Source organism: Condylostylus longicornis, unplaced genomic scaffold (assembly GCF_029603195.1).
Source record: "Condylostylus longicornis isolate FDR11 unplaced genomic scaffold, ASM2960319v2 ptg000083l, whole genome shotgun sequence".
Taxonomy (NCBI): domain Eukaryota; kingdom Metazoa; phylum Arthropoda; class Insecta; order Diptera; family Dolichopodidae; genus Condylostylus; species Condylostylus longicornis.
Window position 1 is genome coordinate 2672257 of NW_026578051.1, and position 25657 is coordinate 2697913.

Genomic DNA, 25657 nt, shown 5'->3' on the forward strand with positions numbered 1-25657 from the left:
TTATTTTCAATAATATTGAAAAATTTTATAAATAAGAAAAATATTCAATAAAAACTAAATTAATTACATGACTTATTGAAAATAATAAAAAATATTTAACAATAGTTAACATTCTATTTACAATTACTTTTCTTAAAAATATTTACAATTTATAGGATTCAAATTTTGTCACTTGTAAAACTAAAATGTACCCATGTTGTGTTTTTAAAATAGTTTTCTGTTTCATACCAAACTGGATGTGTTTCCAATATAACATTGGATATTATTGGTACCATCTAAATTTGAATTATTAGTTTTATTATTAATTAAAGCAACATTGGAATGATTGTGTAATATTGATGTACTTCCGTTTCTTTGAATTATTGAATAGTCATTATTACCAGATAGACTTGGACTGGGTCCTAAAGAACTTCCACCAATTTTTGTACTAAAACCAGAATCATTACTTAAATCACGTTCAAATTGAGCTTGTTCAGGGGTAATTATATCAGTTGATACTGATAAATGCTGATGTTGCTTTGCTTGGGATTGTAGATGTTGCTCAGATGAATGTGTCTGACCATAATTTGAATTTGGATTGTAATCACAATCAAAGGATGGTGATGAGAGTACAAATTTTTTAATACCTATTAATTTATCAGGTTGCTGGTTATGTTGGTGATTAATAAAATGTCTAACAGCGGGCATTGGTATAGCCATATTTTGTTTATGTTGATGTATATGGGTTACAATTGGATTTATAGTACGCTCTGTTGGTAACAAATTTGTATAATTACGGTAAGAAGATTTTTCTATACATAAATCTTGTCCAATTTGGGAAATATTTGAATAATCACCAGTTGTCATATTATATGGTAGAGGATTTCTTGTTCTGCTTGCTAATAATGTTGGACTTACATTGTGAATATAGTTATCATTTATAGCAGCTGTGCGAGGACTGTTAGATGAAAAATTTAATAATTGCTTTTCAGGAAGTTTATCACATATTGGACGTAAGTGATTTTTATTTGGTAATTCATGAAAATAAGCATCTTTGGGTATTATGGTTCTAGGATTATAGTTAAATTCACCAGAATTTGACATCCTTAAATTATTTTCAAAATTTGATTGTAAATGAACAAAATGTTGAGTAGAGTTCTGTTGAGCTTGCTCTTGAAAATGAGGTTTTCCACAATTGTAATCAGACTTAAAATTAGGATTATCTTTTTTTTCACTAGAGTTGTAAGCAGAAGGTAAACGCTGATAAATATGATCCGTTTCAAAATTTTCGTCATTTTCATCTGTATGCCCATTCTTTTGTGATTCAGCTATATATTGTGAGTCTTTACCTTGTATTTTGGCTACAAGTTCTTGAACTTTAGATCGCTTTAATGCTCCTGTTGGATTGGGTTTAAGAGTTTTTATTTCACTATTTCTTATTTCAATTTTTTTCACTATTCCATTTGTACTATTTTTGGGATCTTCGTTGACATTTTCATTACCAAATCCATTTAAATTTAAAATCTGTTGAGTTTTTCTTAACATCTGGCTTTTCCAGTTCGAACCACTTGACAGTCTTTTCTTGAATTCATTTAATTGATTAGTCTTTGTTGATTCAGGCGATGTTTCGTCTGCAAGCCCAAATTGTGTAGTACGATGTTGATTTTCAGAAGAAACTGAATCTATAGGTTGACATATAACATCTTGAAATGAATCATTTTTAAAGAAACCTAAATTTAAAGCTTTGGAATCAATTTCACTTAATTCATTCGGGTTATAAAAATGATCACGATGTCTGTAGTCGCTGCCATCAACATCACCATCGTCCTCACTACAACTTTCCAAATTATGAAGTTCTTCATTTTCATAATGATCTATAGACAGTTCATCTTCATCCTCATCTTCTTCCTCAGATGATGCATTTTCTATAGATTGTGCCCTGATTTGTGATTCGATAGCATCTTTTGTAGAATGATAATCTTTCTTTAAAGCTGATATAAGATTTTTGAATTTTCTATTAGCAACGTCGCCTCCTTCCTTTGGTTTAATTATAGGATTTTCAAGAATATCTGTGTTAGGTTCGTGTGTTGCTTGGGTAGCTGTTAATTTACTAGAATGTGAGTTATCACTAGTTCCAGACTTGCTATTTCGACTAACACGTAACTGATTATTGTATGTTTGACTAAAGTCCGGTATATACCCACTCCCAATAGAGCTTGGATTTTTATGTGAGCTACTGCTTAAGATACTAGATTTTTCATGTTCCTGATCACATTTTCTGTCCAGTTCTTTTTGGCTTATAGGAAAATCTTTAATATCTACATCTGGACTAAATGATTTACTTGTTCCATCGCCAAATTTCATAGCCTCGTCTGTCTCATTAGCAAGTGAAGAAGTTATTTTTTTCATTGCATTTTCAATATACTCCTGATTTTTATTCGAATTATTTAAATTAGGATATTTGATTTGAGAATTTTGCGAAGGATTATTTAAATTCAAATGTTTTAATTTCTCTGTAATGTCAGGGTTATATAAAGAGGTACAATTTTTTCCAACTTTCTTTTTTGAAGAGTTTACAATGTTGGGACCAACTGGAATAAGAGCTTCCTTGTTTCGTCGACGAGCTTTTTTCTCCATTTCTAAAATTTCGTTTGTTTTAGCTAATAACTGCTCTAATCTTTGGGAAACATTCTGAGGTCCAGTCTTACTAAACAGATGTCCTGATTCCATTCGATCACCACTACTTCGACTTCTCTCCGAACTATTTTGATTCATTTTTCGGTTATTAATTAAAGAATTATGAATATTTTCGTTAGATTGTTGATGATCAGCGTCACGATGTATTATTATTTGTGTTTCATCCAAAATTTCAACACTTTTTGAATTTGGCATTTTGCTAAAATTTTCCTGATGTTCTCCTAAAAGTTCCAAGCTTTTACAACGTGTCAACGTGTTAGCATTTTCAGCGTTCTTCCTAGATTTGGAATGATGACCACCCGTCGTCAATCTATGTGGGTCACCCCGTTTTAACCATTGCTCTAAATGTAAACGACGTCCATCACATCTTATCCTATCTGCTAACATAGATTTTGTAAGTTGTTCAATTTGATCATCAGTTTTTAAGGCTAAAGCTTGTACTTTATTATCGAGACGTTCAGTAGCTTTATGAACATATTTTTTGAGACTTTTTCTGTTTTTACTGATTCTTTCTTCAATATGCCTGAAAAATGGCCCACAATAACAAGTGTTTCCAACACCAACGGGACCTTTGCGAATATTTCCAGCTAAATCTAAAAAATATTGCTCACCAGCATTTAGGGGTTCTTTTGGTAATGTATCTAATTTTGGTGCAGGAAATGATCTCGGATCTGGAAAATAATGACATCCATAAGGTGACCAATTAACTGGGTTCGCGACTAAATCTGAACGTTGATTTTTGGATTTATCAGGACAAATTGATTTACCATCAGTTCTGTCTTTATTACTTTTACTATTGCTACTACTTCTGTCCCGTTCCGTTTTCACATGCTTAACTTCTATAGGACTACTTAAAATTTCAATTATTTCTGTTAATTTTTTTCTAAATGCTATATCGTTTGGAGTCTCATTTTGAGCATTTTTTATGTCAGGATTTGCCCCAGCTTCCAGAAGAATTCTTGTAAGTTTTCTTCGGCCCATTGCACATGCTATATGTAAAGCTGTATCGCCATTTAAATTTGTTCTATTTGGATCACATTTAGCTGAAATTAGTATTCTTGTAGCTCCAGCGTGTCCATATCTACAAGCAGTATGTAACGGAGTATCACCATACTAAAATAAAATAAAGAAAAAACCAAAAATAAAATAAATATTAAATTACTTGTTTAATAAAAATTATTTAAAAAAATATATGTATGTATATATGAATGTAAATTACATTATTTTGCACATCAGGATCTGCTCCAGCTAACAATATTTCACGACAACTTTGATTATGGCCATTTTGCGAGGCTAAATGAAGCGCTGAAAATCCTCCACCATTTCGAGTTCCCAACAATGTGCTATGTAATGCGCCACGTGATTCATTTACACCATTTTTTTGTTTAACACTTTTTGGTAATGGTGGTAAAGAGCATAAAAGTTTTACACTTCGACTAAAACCCCTCCAGGCAGCTTCATGTAATGGTGTATTTGCATGTTTTCTATCTTTGGCATTTCGATTCGCCCCAGCATTTAATAAAGTTTGAAGAGTTTTTTCATCACCAATTGTAGCCGCTTCATGAAGTGCGGTTCTACCATCATCCTCCTGTAAAACAAAAAAAAAAAAATAAAAATTTAATGAATTTGCATTACGAAAACATAAAAATTTTAAATTGGAACTTGTAGCATTGGTTTTTAAAACATCAATTAATTACTAAAATTTAACTTGAAATTAGACACATTCTGACCGTCATATTCCCCTACACCTATCAAGTAGAATAAATTTGCTTGAATTCACAATTCATTTCTATTATTTAATCATTCAAATTTGATAAGCGTTTCTTCACTTTTAGGTTTAGCCAACAAGATTCAAGGAATTGTCCTCCAGAATACAAAAAAGCGGAGTAAGCTAATTTTAACGACTCTAAATATGAAACAGAAATTTTGATATTAATCAGCCAATTAAAACTGCAATTTTTCTAAAGTTGCTTTTTACAAATGAAATAAATTTTTGTTATTTCTGAAAAATTTTTAAAAATCATAAATGCAAATTTTGCTTTTCAATTTTAAAATGTTGACAATCTAACATAAAAATTTCAACTACTGTAATCATTATAGATTAACGGTACCTACATAAAAATCAAATAATTTTTCTTTTTTTTTTAAACTACTATAAAAAATACAATAAAAAATTTTGCATACTTTTATTAAAAATAAATAATTAATTTATTATTCTCGTATATAAACGAATAGAACAACTTGTAAAATAAAACAAATTTTATTGAAATTATTAATTTTATTTCTGAATTTTCATACACATACATACATAAATGTAAAATGTGCATAAGAATTTTACAAGTTTGATAAACTAAATATTCAAATTTAAAACATAAGTTAATTATGTCAATAAAATTTTTTATTGAATTTAATTAATAGTTTTTATTGCAGTACTATTCACTTTGTAATCCAGTTGAACACACAAAGTTTTCACCACATATATAAAATTAGCAAAAAAATGGTACGTACTTATGCAGTGGTTGCAAATAATATGCGTAGGCAATTTCACTGAATTATTAATTAATTATCATATTTAATGTTCAATTAGTACATTGTAATAAAGGTATCGTAAACTACATATTTTATGATTTATCAATTTCGGTTAAAAATAAATTTTTTATATTTTAATAAATATAAATTTATTGATTATATTAAAATGTGTAAAAATGATTTTGAAAATAAAAATTGAAATTGATTTATTTGTATTTAATATGGAAATCTAGTTTAAAAATAAATTATGGTTATTTTTCATAATATTTTTTTATTTAATATGTCATTGCAGAATGTTGAATATTTGTTTTGTCATAGAATGACACCGGATATTTGAAAGGTAACATACTAATTTTTGACACTTGTAATATTTTAATGTTTAAAAATAATTTTAAAATTGATATTGTGAATTTAATATATTTCGAAATATTCTTTTTTTTTAGGAGTAATGAAAAATTCATATATTATTGGTTAAATAAATGTGATATTGAATATATGTTTATTTCAAATTTTTGACAGTAGTTACTGATTATACAGATTATACAGATATTAGTAATGTAATGATAAATTATAAGTGATATTTTCATTTACATAGTTTAATAAGTTGTTAAGCTTAAATTTTATTTAAAATCCGTCTCTGCCTCAAACAAAACATTTCTTCCTCTCTTTGAACGAATGTACAGTAACAGTACATATATGTGTATGGAAGAGAAAGCGTAAAATGACATTTGAAATTTTCAGTACATTAAATAGCTTAGTAAATATTAACCGAAATAGTTGAAGTGGCGTTTTGAGATTTTCATATTTTAATTTAAAATCAAAATTCTAAATTTTATTCTATCATTTGCGAATTTCAATATGTATTGCAAATATAATCAATGAAATCGAAATATAATTAAAATATATAATAACAAAATATAATTTAATATAATAGAAATAAATTTATTTGTTGCATTTTTAGAGTTTTATAATAAAATTCATAATCGTTTCATTAACGAGCTCAAATTCCTCATGAGTAGCTAAAATTAAAAATAAACTATATTAGAGATGATCTGTTTAGTTGTTCATTTACAAATTAAGCAATTAAATTCATAAGTATCTTGAACATGTAAATGGAACGCATATAAATTTACCTTTGATTATATTGCCATCTGTTGTGAAAAACTTGAATATTCAAAAAAACTATTAAAAAAATTTTCAATTCCGTAAAACAAAAAAAATAAACGTTGTCAAAAAATTAAATAGAAAAATTAAAGTGTTTTTATTATTTTTTGCTATTCATTTTATAAGTTAATAAAAAAGTGTGTTTCTATATTCACTTTTTTTCCTATTTATTTTTCTATTAAACAATTAAACAGTTGAAATGTTTTTAAAATCAATTTAAGCCGTATCGATTAAAAGGAAAAAAAAATTAGGAAAAATAAGAAGAAAAAAAACACGAAGAAAAAAAGCAAATAATTCAGACTGACAAGTAGTTTTTTTTTTCAAAAATAAATGCTAGAATAATTTTGTGATAAAATCTTAACAAAACATCCAATTTAATTGTTTGTTCAAATTAATCTGTGTCAGATTAATTCCAAAAATTTTTACAAGTTAGAAAAGAAAAAAAAAATTTTTGTTTTTTTTCTTTTACAATTTCTTTATTACATTTGATTATATACAATAAATTTTATTTCTCTTTTTTTTTCGTTTTAGATTGGAAAAGATAAAAATATTGTTAAAATTGTAATTGTTACAGGAGAAGTCAAGTAAAGAAACTTGGAGCCTAAAAAGAATGAATTAATACTGTTGATTGCAGAATAATAAAAAATTGTGATAATACGCATTAAAAATTACTTATTAAATATCTAAAATTTTTGATTTAATAAATTTTTATTTTTAGGTTAGTTTTGAGTAATCAAGGAAATTGTTTGGTAATATGACATGATACCAACTCCAAAAGAGCTAGAACACTAATTTTATCAAGAAATTCTACATAATTTAAGTTTAATTAGAATTAGATATAAAAGAATAAGTTTAAAAGAATTTTATAATTTCATCTACTAAAAATTTGATCGTGGCTGAACTATAAAATTCTAATAAGTTTAATACGAAAATTATTATTATTAAGTACCTATATTACTTCCGTTTTATTAAATTTTTTCAATTTAAATATTTCCATTAAATTCAAATTTAACTTTATTGATAATCCGATATTGAGCCAAATTTAAAAAAGAACAAAAATAAAATTAATTAATCGTGACATACGCGTAAATCTTTTTATAACATTTATTTATTATGATTAAAATGCACGATATATAATATGTATAGGTATTTAAACTTATAAAATTTTACAATTTTTATTTTAAATTCGTGTTAAACGTGAAAATTGTTTTTATCAAAGTCATGATTTTGAATCTTTTATTTCTCTGTTGATTAAATTTACAATAATTACTAATGTTTTTTTTTTTTTTGAAAATTTTGATAATTAAATGTTATAAAATTTTAAAATTAAATATTAAATACTAAAAAAGTTATATGTATTGATGTATTTATATATATGGAAATTGTATATTGAGTCTCTATATGTGTAAGGATGATGTGTTCGCAGTTATAAAGACGTAGAAAATTTGAGAATGAAAATTTTGTACTCTAGAAATTGTATTAATTGTTCAATCAAATTGTAATTACTATAATATTTTGTTTGTAAATATTGTTTAAAATTTAACTATTGTATTTGATAATTTTGTAGTTGATTTTATGATTAAGACATAATATTGTATAGTTTGCAAAAAGAACTTTAGAAAATTGTTCTTACATGTACAATATGTTAAAACTAAGGTTGTTTGCATTCAATATTACTGTATGCTAGTTAATTTTCTTAAAAGTTAAAGAATTGATTCTTTGCAATGTTGTATTAGTAGGTATAGTAGAGTATTCTATTTAAATTTCTAGATACTTTTTATACGAAACGATTTAATTTCAAAATCTTAAATAATTTTTCATCAATTTCAAGTTCTTGTTTCCTTCAAACAGGCAATCTTGTAGTAAAATTCAACATTAAATTTCTATATATTATTCAACTTTTATCTTCTCTATTTTTTTTATTCTGATACTGGCACACAATTCCTTTCAAAATATACTTAATTTGTCATCAATTTTATTATATAAAATATATTAAATATAATTTGAAATAATAGCATGTATAGCATGTATTTAAATTCCTTTCTACCATATAAACTAGAATAATATTTTTAAAACTAGTATGCAACATAGTAAATTCAATTATTTTACTATTATATTATATGTATATAATAACAATTTTCCGATCACAACTAGTTTTAATTCCATTAGACACATATTTGAAATTTTAAAGGCAAAAAAAAATGAACGAGATGAATTATTATTTAATAAAATTTTGCTGTTCAAATATGATCACGTCATCATGTAAAAAGACCCAATTATGATCATAAAAAATATATTGAAGTACCATTAACAAAAAATTTTTTTTTTACTTATCTTCAAAGATAAACAAACATACATATATACATACATTGTCTTAGAATATCTTATATCTATTCCATTTCTTTTTTTTTTTAAATAAATAAAAGCACGAATTTTTAAGGATTATTAATTTTTCAACTTTTATTATATGAATACCAAAACCAATTTTTTTTTATAAATTGGACATCTCTAAGAGATGGCTAAATAGCATGATTATTTATGAAAGTATAGTAAATTTGTGTGTATAATACATATGTATGTATATATATATTCACTTTGTACATAATGTATACATATGAAAACAATTATTGGCACACGATTCCATTATTCTTTCTTTTAAAATTAATATTTATTCAAAAATAAGCCTTTCTTAACATACTATACAAACTTAGAGATAATATAGGATTGTATACTTATATACTTTACATATCGCTCATATGCAACAAGAGTGACATAACTCAAAAATAACGATTTACACAGAATTATTTATACAGAAATCAGCGCTTAAAACATTTCTTTTTTGTGTAAAAACTTCATTTTTCTAGCTTGAAAATATAATGCAATATAAAATAATAGAGATTTTCGTAAACGCAATATTACTCATATAAATTTCGCTATATTGCAGATATTAGTCATATTGTTGAAGAAATTAGCCAAGCAACATTTATTTATGAACACAAATACAGTATATGAACACAAAACTATGTATATGTATATCATGATATACTGTGCTTATGGCAAGAGTCCTAATGCTATCACGATAAAAACATTTTAATTCCAACATTTCTCTAATGTTCAAATTTGGAGTTATGTCAGTTCTGTTACAAAAACGCGATATTAAAAATTTCAATGAGCAAGTTTATATCTCCGTTCAAAATATGCCATGCTTTAATATGTCATTTTATTGATCTTTAATCATTAATGAAATCTTATATAATGGATATTTGAAATTTTTTTTTTTGTTTTTTTATTGAATTTTAATATTCATGTGGTTTCCAATATCGTATATTTAACATTCATAATTTATGAATATCATCTGAAATTGAAAGTGAACAATCCATATTTCATAATTTTCGAAAATGATAACTTTATAATTAAATTGTATGATTTATATAAAATAAATAATATGCTGCTGTTATTATGTATATAGATGTGTGCACATGTAAATATATTGTGGTGATTTTGAAAGATCAGTGCCCCATAATATGTTTATATTTTTAAAAACGTAGTTATAAAATACATTATGAATTAAATATCAGCATGTTGCGTTTGTTTTGCGTTCAACGTCAATATGTGAGGCATATAAAGCCTGCGAAATCAAATTAGATGCATTACACTTACTATAATGCGAACTTAAAGTGTTACGATCTAGCATATCTAGCATTCATGAAAAAATCTGCTCGATTTTTATTTTTCTTACTTGTAGAATTTTTACTTGCTTTCTTGTACAATTTTCCTTTCTTGTACCTAAAATTACAAAATTTACCGAATATTATAAGAGATAATTAACCGTTTCCGAAATTTTCTTCACTTACCTATGAAATATTGTGATAGAATTCAGAAGTTTATGTTGCTTGAATCACTTATATTTCTGGAAATAATGTGTTTGCAGAATTTTTACTTTAATTACTCAATTCACACATGTTTTAAATGCTCGTATAAATACGAAACTAATATTTAACTAAGGAAATTAAGAATATTTAAATTCGCACTAAAACTCGCAATATTAAAAATTGGAATTAATTAGTTTCTGCATGCACTTCATTTCATCATGTAATTATAATAACCAACTTTCGAATAAACACAAATTCATTATAGGTAATCTATTTAAGTTGATAACAATCTAACATAACATACGGCGTTGCGTTCTAACAACATTTGAAAATTATTTTGAGAGCACTGGAATATAATATGATTAAAAAGTTTTATTAAAAAATAATATGAACACACAGCAGTATTGTGCTTTATAACAACAATAACACACTCTATATATAATTTTGTTGAAGGTAAAATTTATAAGCTCACATATTATATTTTGATTTTTAATTCACTATATATAATTCAACAATACCCTATGGTCTATATAATTTTGTCTCCCGCTGATTTAAGAAGTATCTAATAGATAAACACATAAATTCTTTTAATTTATTTTTATTTTTTGTAATTTTTTTTGATTCTTTTTGTTTTTTTTTGAAATAAGATATCACAAAATTTCAATCTAACACAAAAACAAAAAAACAAAATAGAAGTAGAAGAGTTTATCAGACAAAAAAAACAGAGCTTGAGGCTAAATTTGACGAAAAAAAATTAAAATGTATCTAAACATTGTTGTTGGATTTATTTTGTTATTTTCGTAATTTTTTGGCTATTAACGTCAAGTACAAAATGAAAGATTTCCCAATTGTAAAACAGTGTTAAATAGAAAACGGAACAAGAGCGATTTTCCGTAGCGAAATGTCAAAATTCATATAGAATACACATTATATAAGGGACTGCCCAGAATGAAACGAAATCACCGCCGCGAATTAAACCGGACGTCCATAAAATAGTATAGAATCCTATTTTCCCAAAATACTGAACAACTGATTTTACCGTTCTGGGTATTTGTATTGGGTTAAGAACGAAACTCGTACGCCCTCTACTGAATTGAACTCAACTCAATCAATTTTAAAATTAAAATTTTTAGACAGTGGCTTTTTGTCTAAATTTAAAATTTGCGACTTAATTTTAATCCATTGATTACAAGCACTCTGTGACCTTTAGTTAGGAAGAACTATAAAGTTATTTAAATTAAAATTGTGAATTACACTTAAAAGTTGGAAAAAAAACCTTGAAATTTTGTAACTAGTAAAAACGATTAAAAACATGTCACGTATACAGTGTGTTTCAAAAATAAAATACCTACATAATGTATTCATTTATTTTAACGTATGCGTATGCATTCTAACAAAAAGAAGTAAATAATAACCGTTCAGGATGAAAAATTTTTCCCCATTGGTTCAATGAGCGTTGCAATGGGCATAATAAAAACTCAATTTTTGTTTCCGAATTTAAAATTTAGATAATTTGGTAATTGAGGAACAAGCACCCCTTTTGAAATGCACAATATACATATAATATGGAAATAGAAGTTTTTTGTAATGATTAAGATAAAAAAATTAAAATGTATACATACATATATGTATGTATATGAGTGATGAATGAATTTTAATGGTTTTTTAATCACATATTATAGTCATTTTCATATGATACTTATAAGTATATTGACCATTTTATTCTTATACTAGAATGTTATGTACATGTGTACCAGGTATAATATTATACAATTATGTAGCGTATGGTGAGTTAAATAATGTATATATACATATATGTAGTAATAACTATTCTATTTTAATTTTGTATATATGATTTAATAACAAAAATTTAATGGAGTCATTAATTGAGACAGGCTTGTTAAACATATCTGACATACATAGAAAAAAATTCTGTTTCTACCGACTATTGTAAATGTAATATCATTATTATAACGTATATATACTAAATAATCATGTATACACTACGTATATACTACGTATACAGTACGTATATACTACGTATACATATTTATTTTGAGAAAGCCTCAAAAAAGAAAAAACAAAAATACGGAAATAATTGAGCATATTACAAAAAATTAAAATAAAAAATTTCATTTTACAAGAATATGTTAAACGAGAAAAAAAATAGAGTTGACCTTGTCAACTCTGTGATACCCGTACGAATTTGTTATCCTATGTGCGAATAAATAATGTGCCATAACTAACTATGGGGCAGACTATGACTTTAAGTTGCCGTATTACCATATTAATTTATGCAAAATTTCAGTACTATGTGTTATTCAAAATACTGGTTGTGCCAAACTACTATTAATGTTGTATGACAACTACCAGAAAGAGCCAAGAAATTTTAGCGAATTTTATCAAGCACATCGGCCCTACTAATATACTCACTTGTGTGAAATCTCAATATCACAGCTTTTATAGTTTCTGAGATATAGTCAAATAACTTTTGAAGTTGTATGGCAGGTACCAGAAGGAGCCAAGTAATTTCAACGACTTTTATAAGACACATTGGCCCTACTAATATATTCGTTTGTGTGAAATTTCAATACCATAACTTTAATAGTTTCTGAAATATAGTCAAATAACTTTTGAAGTTGTATAGCAGGTACCAGAAGGAGCCAAGTAATTTCAACGACTTTTACCAGACACATCGGCCCTACTAATATATTCACTTGTGTGAAATCTCAATATCACAGCTTTTATAGTTTCTGAGATATAGCCAAATAACTTTTGAAGTTGTATGGCAGGTACCAGAAGGAGCCAAGTAATTTCAACGACTTTTATGAGACACATTGGCCCTACTAATATATTCGTTTGTGTGAAATTTCAATACCATAACTTTTATAGTTTCTGAGATATAGCCAAATAAATTTTGAAGTTGTATGGCAGCTACCCGAACCGGTACCCCGATCATGTCCAATTTAAATAGGGTTCTGGCACTTACTACAATAAATCATTTGTGAAAATTTGGTGAACTTAGCTCAATTAGTTTTTGAGTTATCGTTGGGACGGACGGACGGACGGACGGACGGACGGACGGACGGACGGACAGACAAAGCTAAATCAACTCAGAATTTGACGCTGATCAAAAACATACACTTGAGTCTATATCTAACACCGTTATTTCTTAGCGTTACAAACGGTAAGGCAAATTTAGTATACCCTTCGAACATACGTTCGTACGGGTATAAAAAGTAAAATTAAAAATGTTGTTAGAATTTTGCGCCGTCATACCATAGCATCATTAATTTTAGTTCTATTAGAAATGTTCATATAATATACGCGTAGTGATCTTGCAAATATCATCAGGGTTTGTTTTTTTTTTCATGTGATTGCGTAAAAGGTATAATATGTTTTAATGTTAATAAACTCGCAATATGGAATAAGGTTGTTCAATTTTAATATTAAAAGGGACCTTTTAAAGGAATTATATTTATTTTTTTGCAGTAAGTTCGACACATAAGAAGAATACACATTTCGTTAAGAAATTTAAGATAATGTGTCATTAAATCTGTGTACATAATTAATTGCTATAATATTTGCATATGGTGAATTTCAGCAATATGTCAATTAATTTTCCAATTGTTTTTAGTGCTGCCACCTATATGTATCATCTAATATCCTCTTTTACCATGGATATACAATAAAATATAGATAGCTAGTGGTATAATTATGTTTTCATAGAAAAAGAGTGAAGCTAAAATAAGGAGAGTTTGACAAATAAAAATGTTGTTTTTCGTATTGCCATCTCTGAAGAATATTAAAATGGAGAAAAACTAATGTTGTGCGATATTGAAAAAAAAACTTCGATTTAAAATATTTAATTTTAATTATATGTATTAAAAAAATATAATTGCATAAACGAAAATTCATAAATAGTTTGAGTAACTCTTTCAAAGGTTATAGAATTAAATGAAACTTTGTATAATTTATTTTATATGACGTTTATATAGACATAAGTAACAAGTGTATCATACGTATGTACCTATAAATGTGTAAGTTTGATTTATTTACTTTTTCTTGATATATGTATGCTTTTGATTTCTTATGATAAACATTCACAATGCAATCACTCAACAATAACTCTGTTGAATCAATTTATACCAGTCATGCTACTTTGGTTTATGTAAAATTTAGCCAAGTGTTTGTTATAAATACATATATATTTATACATGCTGTATATATACACATATTTGATTAAAAGGACGTGTTAAAATTTCAAATGAATGATGAAATTTAAGTCCGATAAAAAAGAAAAAAAATCATAATGAAGGAAAGTCAAAAAAAAACTTATAATTAAATTTTAACAAAAAACATTAAAACTAATTCTTTTATAAAATGTTTTTATTATTATTTTCACAATTATTATTGGCAAAAATCGAACTCGTTTAATATAATCTGTAAGCATTGAAATTTTTTATTTTTCTTTTTCAGCTATGCGCTTTCATTTAAAGCTCTTTGAAAGTTTTAGCAAATATTTCTTATGGGAATAATAATATTGTCATAATTTTAAACATGTGAAGTTGATTACAAAATAATATGACAATTCATTGGCGGCTCTTCAACTTATTAATTTAAGTTTGACAACTTTTATTTTAAAATTCTGCGCATTTCATTCAGCAAATCAATGTCAAAATTTTATAGTTCAATTTTGTATACAATAAAAATATGTATTGAAAGTAACTCACAAATATAAGAATAAAATAATTAATAAAATTTTAAAAGCACGATTTAATTACATTTTTATAAATTTAGATGACATTTTAAAATCTGATTTATTATCAATGAAACTTAATATATTTGCAGACATTTTAAGATATGATCAAATTGAACTTTAATTTATTGTTATACACTTCATTCTATATAAAACAAATATTTGATTACTTTCAACAATAAGTTTATTCTTTGGAAAAATAAGTAATTAATCAAGGTTAAAGTAATTAACATTTTTTATTTGAGATTTTTCGAGAAATTTTTTAAATATTTTTTTATTCTTTTACACTGCAATACCTAAAAAACTAAATATGATAAGATTAAAGTTATTTTTCAACACTATTTTGTTATAACACAATTTTGAAATAAAATAAAACTTCAGCTTCAGTACAATTAAAAATTAAAAAAAGAAATTTGTAAAAAATAAAGATTATAAAAAAATTGTAACGTAAAATTAAAAGTATTTTATTGCTCAATAAATTTAATTACGTAAAATAAACTAAAACACTAAAATTTCTTATATGTGAGCACAAAAAAGTACAAAGTAATTATAAATAAATACTATAACAAAATGTAGAAGAAGATAAATTTTAGTTTCATGTAACTAAAAGTATACAGGTACATTATTGTACTCTTTAAAAAATTTGATATTGTATTCGAAATTGTAATCAAAAGAGTGTGATCTTTCAATTCAGGGATGTATTAATATAAGTGTTATATTGACTTTCATTTGACCTAAATAAATAAAATTCATTATTTAAGAAATGTGAGTGCTTAAATGGTAAACAAAATTCTAAATCCAATTAAAAACGATATACTATGATATGTACCTAAATATAATGATCACTAAACCCTATACATGGAACATACTTAAAATTCATAATGATATTGGGGCAACCCTGCTCTGTCTGAAATCACTATTTCGGTCGAATACTTCGTCTGTGACACACTAAAAATTTAAAAAATTTCCTATACAACCTCAATTATGTACCGGATTAACCAGCAAATAAAAAGAAAATTAAAATCATAAATACATATAATTTTAGAGCAAACACGATTGAAAAAAATGTACTTAATAATGATGAAAAGAGGAAGAAGTTAAAATAAAAAAAACAGAAATTAATAATTTAAAAAGTATCACAAGCGTTTAAAATAAGTGCTAATGGTTATTGGAAAAATAAATACATAAACCTATATACTATTAACGTGCAGACCATATACATGAGCTAAATGCCAGCTAACATTATGGTGAAAAAAAGTTAAAACACCAAAACTGTGTAGGATTTTGGCTACAACACTACAGGAAAGAAAATATAAAAAAAATTTTTTTGTTTTTCTTTGAAATTTTGTTGAAATTTTTTAATTTTATTTATTTAATTTTTTTTTCATATTTTTTTTATTTATTTTATGGTTGATAATGAGACTTTCATCACATTAATCATAACATTCATTTATATCGCACATAAACCATCAAAATCTCAACCAACAAAATAAAAACACTCAAATATTACAAATGTGCTTTAGAGCTGCCGTTGTATTGTATATGTACATACATACATGCTTGTCATTAATATACTGAACCAGTTTTAATGAGAAATTATTTTGTTAATTAACCGCAAGATTTGAGTAAAATATAAAAGCAGGCGACACGTCGAATTTTATGTTTCTTTTACTTTTTTTTTAATTTATAAAGTAATTAAAGATTAAAGAAAAAATAAAAATAAAAAATTAAATATTTTTGCACCATTTTTTCCACAAAAACGCCATTTATATTTTTTTTACTACTTTTATATAATACACATGTATATACACATGTTAGTTGATATTAATATGACTGATATGGCGCGTAATCTTATTTTTTTTTAAGTATCTTAATTAAATGTTGTAATTTTTAATAAATCATAATGTACTCATTTTAAAAGGAAAAAAAAAATAGTATATAAATAGAAAATTTTGCCTTATTTATAGTTGAATTACACAGCGGTATTTAACAAAAATATAAGTAAGGCGATTTTTTCGAAAATGAATTTGACAGTTTCTTTTTTAATAAAAGTTGAAAATTAAACTTTTTATTCGGATTCTAAATATATTTGTGTAAGTGAACAAAAAAAAAATAAATATTTTAATTGTTAAAATAAAAAAAAACTTATTCAATGGTACGAAATGCACCTTATAAGTAAAAATTAATATAAACATAGTTCAGTCAAATTTTTCGAAAATATGTCACTAGGAAAATTCCATGCCGTTGCAAATATCGTCTATTTTAGCTTTAAAACTTTTGTTCAAACATCATTTTGACTAGGCTTCAAGCTCTTAGGAAGTTATGTGCAAAAATGTACTTTAAGGAAATTTCATGTGTATAATGTACTTTTGACAAAAATACTAAATGGAGAAAAGTGCAAACAGAGAGTTTGGAAATCGAATTTATTGGAAGACAATTTTCGTAAACATATACGTACTAGGATAATATGATTATGAATATGGATAACGAAAGAATTACTCACAACTTTAATTCGAAAATAATTGCAGAAGTCATATTGTGTGAGGTATTAAAGTTCGAAAAGATCTGACCTTGAAAAAGTGTATAACCATATTCATTAATTTTTGTATACAAAATATGGACACTTAAATTTAGTACGAGTTATATTATGGTCATAAATACTTATATACGTTTAACTGTTTGGGTCATAAATCAATATTAAACCTATGAACATATAAAATATTTTTTTTTTTGCACAAATGCATTTTAAAAACGCACCCTTAAATTTTAAATGTTTAATTAATTAGAATTTCGAATATGCAAATTATTATTGAAAATGTTGTAAAATAATAATGACTAATGTAATTAATATTATCATATCTTTCATTTCATGTTCGATAACGATTACGTATCACTCGTATTTTTATCACTTATAATTTTGAAGTAGTGGCGCTTATATATGTAAATAAAAATATGAAATGTTGACAGAATTTTAGTTTATTTAAGCACACACCTAAAATGCACATACAATTGTCGATTTCAATTATTAATTTTGTTTTAATAATGTCGTGAAATTTTATGATTACTGTTGATATAATTTAATATAAAATTTTACTTTCTATAAAATTGTACTGTATAGTGCTTTAAAGGTGGATAACTGTAATAATAATTACTGGTGTAGACAAGTTTTATCGAATATATTTTCGGTTTTTCTCTGTACATATACATATAAATTTCTAGATATGGAAAGTTGATGGACTTGTCATAGGTGAATCGCAGCTTTTTTGTCTGGTACACACAAAAAGTATGTGCGTCTAAGCTATATTCAAAGCTCTATGTGTTTTTATAGTCTATCTATACTAAAATAAATGTTAAAATTATACATTTCTTTTTTCATAATTCCCTGGTGTATAATTTCTTAATACAATTTAAATAAAAATCAATTCAATTTAATCCGAATAGCAGTTGTCAAATATGCACTTTTAATGTCTATAACGTAGACATGATTATGGATAAATATTTATTAACATAGATTTCATCAATTTTAGTAAATTCAGTTTCAGTTAATTAAGTCAGAAATGATTTATATTAAGTTAAATATTAAATAAATAAAAAAAAATTATATTTGGTTTGTTAATAAAGAAAACTTCCAGTTTTCTCTTAATAAACTTATAATGGTGTTATGCTATAAATGTTGAAGTTGTTTTATGGGTCACATACAATAATAATGAATTTTTTTTTATAGTAAAAAATAAAATAATTGCAATTATTGCTATTTATTTAGTAATAAACGTATAGAAAAAGCGATAAAACAAGAAATTAAACATTTTATCCTTTGAGAATACAATAATTTTTTTAAAGTAAGTATTTAGAAAAATTGATTTTCAATGTTTATATACAAAATATAAATGTAATAGCAATAAAAATGACATTTAATAAATTGCATTTAAATCGCAGCTAAAGTAAGAATTACATAATTGTCGAATGATGTATAATTCGGCAGGTTTTTGTTTATTCAGCGAGTGGTTTTCGTTTATTAGCAACAATATATAAAATTTACAACTTTGTTTTGTAATTTAGAGGACATCTTGGTAGTGTGAGCCTGGATGCAATTGCTTTCTGTGGGGAAAATGAGGATATTTCAGTACTCCTTGTGAGAGAGTGTAGAAGTACACCTTTTTGAAGATGGAGGCTCTAAAATGGGTGCCCTGCTACCCCGGTTGTAAAAATCTAAAACATACTTAAATCTGCTTACACACAATCATGTACATATAGATTAAGATTTTGAAGCAGAACATTTGGTTTTCCTATAATTGTTTAAGTTACCATATTCAACTTTTATGTTTATTTTGCAAAAACTTATTTTAAATATTACAAAAATTTTAATATTATGCAATAATCTAGTAATATTTATGATTTTAAACAAAAATAATTTTCTTAAATTTTATTGATTTTTAAAATTTCTAACAACTTCTCACCTAATAATATTTCTTATCCACTACCTTCTTATTCTCTTCTCAAAATAAAAATGAACTTTAATTTATAATACAAATTTAATTTGAATATTACCTTTAATAGTAATAATTGTCAAAGAATTATTACAAATAATTTATTAATGTAATAAAAATTATTATTAAAAATTCATTAACACAACAATGTTTCATTAAATTATAACCTAAAAAAAACCCATTTTTTTATCTATTTCAAATTTATTGGTATTTCTTTCCATATGAATGTCATATTAAGTCATACTTAATGTTCACTTTACAAAAAAAAAAAGAGGGAAACAAAACAAAAATAATAATTTTTTGTCATTTAAATCAATAAAATTATAAAATTTATAGCTTGAAAATTTTTTAATAATAATTTTTAAGTTTCAACGTATCTTTCATACTCGTACATATTTAAAATATTATTTTCAGCTACAGATGGGTGATATTTAAATAAATAAATGAACAAATGTGTGACACTGTGTATAACACCTACACATAAAATCACCAGATTTCATTTTTTTTCGAATTTAAATTAATTTCAATAAGACTTTAAATGGATAGAAATAAAATAAAACAATTCTCGTTATTAGAATTGACAAAATTAGATAAGTAAGAAAAATTTTAGCAGAAGCTAAAACTTTCTTTGAAAATCTGAGCCTGCTCTAAAACTGTCAGTAAAAGTAAAGGAAAAATTTTTGCCTTGAAATTTATTAATAATAGTTATTGTCAAATAAAATGCGGTAGCTTTGACATGACACAATAGAACAATTTCAGTTTATTTAAATAAACAATGCAAAATACTAAGCTTTGTAATTTAATAATCTAAAATATTTCTATTAAAATCAATTATCATATTCAAACTTTATTTTTCTTAGTGTGGAAACGTTAAATATTTGTCGTGCTCAACAAATTTCATTTACATTACAAAAACATCATCATCCACCACCTTTCAATAAAGTTCGATAAAAATAAAATATGTAGGCGTTCTGCAAATACCGTAGCTTTTTTTCATACCGTAAATTACAGTCTACGTGCATTCCATATTAAAAACTAAATATTCAAATAAATCACTTTACTAGTAAATGTCAAAAAAAAATTAACTTATAGTTACTTAAAATTTTTTTTATAAATATTCCAAAAAATAATGTCAACTTCTTAAAAATAATAAAATTAAAAAAAAATTAAGTAAATTTGTTATTATAGCATGAGCTATTTAATTTGGTACTTTTTACTTTTAAAAATTTACTAATTTATTTTTGACAAACAAAATTTTTATTAATGAAAATGTCAAAAGTATATTAAAATGATATGGGAATCTACATTTGTTTTTCATAGTTTCAAACGGTATTTCCGATTACATAAAATGAAATTTTTGACCATTCAAATTGAGAAAAAAAATGTCAGTTGTCAAAAATTTATACTTGAGGTAATTGGAAATCTGCTGCGTCCGATTTGTGACACAATGTAAATTTTTTCGCAACTTTTCCTGTTTACACTTCATTTAATATCCTCCTGTCAGATCAAAGAAAGAAAAAGTTGGCGTGAAACCAGATAGATTTAAAAATATGTCAAGATTCTGATTAACACCGGTGTTTACACGATGACTTTTGCTATAATGGTTGACATACGTTTCATTCCCCTTGCTGAGAAAATTTGTTGTAAAAGTCTTGAATGACACTAAGTAGCTATGATTCAAGTATTCCAACTTCATTATTTACTTAGTCAACCGTACGAAATTTTAATATATACTCGAATTTTTTAATATATTTTGGCGTATTAGAACTTTTAAATGTACTGTAAAATAATAATACTATAAAAAATAAAAATATTCAATTTATTTTTCAATAATTTACAGTTTTATATAATTTTAATAACAAAACAATAATAAAAAAACAAAAATTTCAATAAATTTTAATTCTTAAGTTAAATTCAATTCGAATAAAGTTCCACATGGAGGCTTTAAATAATATTGTAGTAAATAAACTATCAAAAAAATTAATTTAAGACCAGTTTTGGGAGGTTTTTGTGTTATTTTTTTGTACCTACTTTTTTTTCTATTCTTTAAATAGCTTTTTTTGCTTTTGACATGAAAATTAACAAAATATTTTGTCATCTTATTGATCTTATTAATAGGTTATGTTCTTGTTTTTCCCTTTTATTTTCTTATAAAAATATTTTATAAAAATAATCAGAAACAATATAAAGAGAAACAAAAAAAAAGAACTAAATCAAAATTTTTTTCTCTAATTCGCTTTAAAAAGATGTTATGGGGGCCTATTTATTATTTAACTGCTCCGAGTGAGTGTTTTTATATTAAGCATACGAATTGAATAAAAAAAAACAGTGTAAGTATAAAAGATAAACATAAAACCTACACGTAAAAGTTGAATTCGAATAAAAATTCAATTTTTTTGTTAATAAAAACTCAGAAATTTCATTAGAAAACATCAATGTTGAAAATAAAAAGTTTGGTTTCTTTTCTTTGTGTTTTTTTTTCTTAAAATAAGTACAGAAGAGCCATGCTACTCAAACCGTGTCACTTTAAAAAGTAGTAGACGCAAGACAAGTAAAAAATATCACAAAAATAAATAAACATTTAAAGAAAAGCAAATAATAAAAAAAAAATAATACAACATTATTGTGGGTGGATGCTAAGGCTGGTAGTTAACATTATTATAAAAGTTAAAAAGAATAAAGAATCTGAAAGGAACGCTTGAAAAAAAAAACACAAGCACAAACAAATAAAAGAAAAATATTATACAATTTTATTGCTATGTTATTGTTGTTGTGACTGTCGTTGTATGGTTCTTGTTACCGCGCTAACTGCTGCTGCTGCTGTTGTTGTTGTTGTTATTGTTCTTTCATTATGCTTTATTACATTTTCAAATTAAACGCAAATGAAATATGCTAATTCACGCATAATTTCTTTTTTGACGTTTTTCTTTTTATATCATACATAAAGAGTTTCGACTGAAAACAAAAACAACCGATCCGAATGAATTTTGATTTTCTTCTCATTATTTAAAATAAAAATAAAAGATTAAAAAAAAATTAAAAATACGTGGGGTGTGGATTAACCATCATGTTTAAAACTTAGTGATTTTGAATGTTCCATTTTCTATATTTTTCTCTTTATTCTATCAATGACAGTTAAAATCAAATAAAAAAAAATTGTTATTTTTTTTGTTTTTATGTATAATAATTTAAAATATTATATATATTGAACATTATTGAAATAATTTAATTTATTATGAATTTTAAATTTTTATTAAGATGAAAAAAAGAAAATGAATTTTTAATAGGCGCAATATGCGTATATTTGCCAGATTAGCTTATAGCATTTGCGTCAAGACGCAGTAAAATATGTATCAGTTTAAAAATTGTGAAACGTCTTTAAGTTGTTGTTTACATATACGGCAAAATTTACGATTTAATCTGAGTCTGATAAAAGTGCTACAAGCAAGCCCTGTTAAATATCAGACGTTGTCTGGTGACAAATAATAATAATTGCTCTTTTCTTATAAGATTTACTGTCAGACTTTTAAAAAATAAAATGGTGATAATTGACTTTTTATGGAAGCTTCGAAAAACGATCAGCTAAATTTTGACATAAATCTAATGTGTAAACAGTCATCATTCTTTATCGTAGACTTAATATTAAATTTTTTCGTATATGTAAAGAGTACCAAAGTGACACACTGTCAAAACGGATGATCACATGTTTAATGTACGCGTTCTAATTATTAAAAGTAACTAAAACGCCGCCCTCTTTGATTTTATGTGATTTTAAAAATAAATTTGTTTTTATTGCTAAAATTTGGTTTGTGTATAAGATTAAATTTTCTGTATTCTCATATAAATTTTTTTTTTTAAACATATTATTAAATTTTTTGAAATTTATTATTTATTGTTTAATTTTAATAAAAATTGCTTTTTTACTTTGATCATAGCGAAAAATATCACTTTTAAGCTTTGATCTATTTAAAATAATCATGTATTTGATTCAATATGAGATAACAAATAAAAGAAAATTACTATATTTATGCAATAAGAACCAATTGTTTTACCATATGTACAATAAATAAATAACCAGATAAGCCTCTAAAATAAAGTGTCAACTTATTTGTGTTCAATTATGTATTGAATTTATTGTTTCACACATTTTTTTTTATTTATTTTTGCTCGACAACATTATACTACTTCTGGTCCACTATTTCAATATATAACTTTTGCACTTTATAATTTAACTTTTATGGAAAAAGAAATTAGAACAAATGATATTATCGAAGATAGGCAAAAGAAAAAAAAAATTTGTTTATTTTATATTTAGAAAATAGTAAAAAAAGAAAATTGCTATCATTCAATGATAGCAAAAACTGTTGCCAACCATATTTGTTTATATATTTTGCTTATTTTTTAAATAAATAAGGAAATTAATACAATCTACACGTATTTGCTTTAAATGAAAGCCTTAAATGATTTAATGTACACAAGTTTAACATCTTTAAAGTGATTCTATACGCATTTTCGTAAATATGGCTGATTAAATAAATTTTTATAATCACTCCTTTGAAAAGATAAAAATTGTGTATGAAAAGCATGAATTCAATTGAAAGTTCTTTATTTTATGGGTGGATGAGGAGAAAACAAAACCCAAAAAAAAAACAATTTTTTTTATATTAATTAACTGTACCAAAAAAGGATTGTACATAATAGCAGTATGATTTAGCGCCCCTATATCTATGCAATTTTATACTTGTTGCATGTATGAAAATGTAGATTGTTAAATTATCTATTATTTAATTAATTATTAAATATCTTATTTTGATAGCCATATAAAGTGTATTCCAATTTCACTTAAAATTTTTATTGAAATATTGTATAACATTGTATAAGTGTTGATCTTATCAATAATATAAATTAACAAACAAAATTTACAATCAAAATCAAACAGAATACATAACTCACTTTAAATACGTTGTGGTAACGATGCGTGAAATATAAAAACATATAATGACGCTAAGTACCTAAAGCCCTCAGTAGTATATCGTAATAAGTTGTTTACTGTGACTTCATTTGCGATTTATACGATGTAGATGTCGTTGCTTAACCAAAGCTAAGATTCAAATTGATATTTAAGAATTTGTTTTTTTTTTTGCAAATTTTATAGAAATTAAATTTTTTTGTTAATTCAAATGTCTTTTTAACAAAATTTTAATATTAAACAGATTCAGTAACATTTTACTAATTATTGTTGATCCTATTAAATCAAAGAAATCATTTTCTTTTTCAAAAACACCGAAACAGGTGGCATCTTTTGTTTTTTTTTATTCAAAATCATTTCAAAACAAAATTCTGTAAAATTATTGAAAATACTTTTCGATCTTTTTTCTTCTCAAAAAGTAACACAATTCTAACTTCTTTTTTCTAAAATTAATTATTTTGCAGTATCATTTACATAAATATGGTGATCAAATTGATTACCTCCATGTAAATAATTGACATTGACAGATATTTAATTAGAGAGAAACAAAAGACTTAAAAGAGAAACTTGAATAAGGTAAAAATTCTTAATAAGATATTTAAAAAAAACATCTCTTAAAGAAAGAACATTTTGAATGACATTAAAAAGAGAAAAACCAAAATGAAAGAAAAATAAAAGAGAGGCAACACAATTTTACAAAACAAAATAAATTTTAAAATTTACATTGTATTTATTGACTCAATATATTAGCATGCTTATACATTACAGTTGTATCTAAATTTGAAAAGGACATAAAATATCAATAGCTTGTTGTTGTTGTGTCAGAACTACACAGTAATAAACAGTGTTTTATAAAGATAATTAAAATAGTTAAATGGCAGTTAACAAAGTTAAATAAATTGTTTTCCTCTTGAAATATTCTAATATATATATAAGAATCTGTAAAAAATTAAAATATTTTGTTTACACAATTTATACTACCTACATACATACGTGCATCTATATATCTAGAAATTAAATTAAAGCGTATGTCTCCTTTAAAGCATTTTGTTTTGAAATGTAAAATTATAAACGAATGTCGCAAGATTATATTAATATCTATTCATGTAATATTTAATGTAACTGTTATTTTTTATATTTACCTGAATTACAGTATTTGGAAGCATATCTTCCCTGGGTCCTCGTAAAGAACCATTCTGCA

General features: G+C 24.8%; 1 protein-coding gene across 1 annotated transcript; it reads right to left on the reverse strand.

Annotated features, from left to right (window-relative positions):
* Window positions 1-165: 165 nt before the first annotated feature.
* On the reverse strand, window positions 166-25657 carry LOC129613327 (uncharacterized). The gene is made up of 3 exons (XM_055527325.1): window positions 25599-25657; window positions 3896-4264; window positions 166-3789 (listed from the first exon to the last, which is right to left on the reverse strand). Exons 1-3 carry the CDS (start codon window positions 25620-25622, stop codon window positions 223-225), a joined length of 3960 nt encoding a protein of 1319 aa, XP_055383300.1. The 5' UTR covers window positions 25623-25657; the 3' UTR covers window positions 166-222.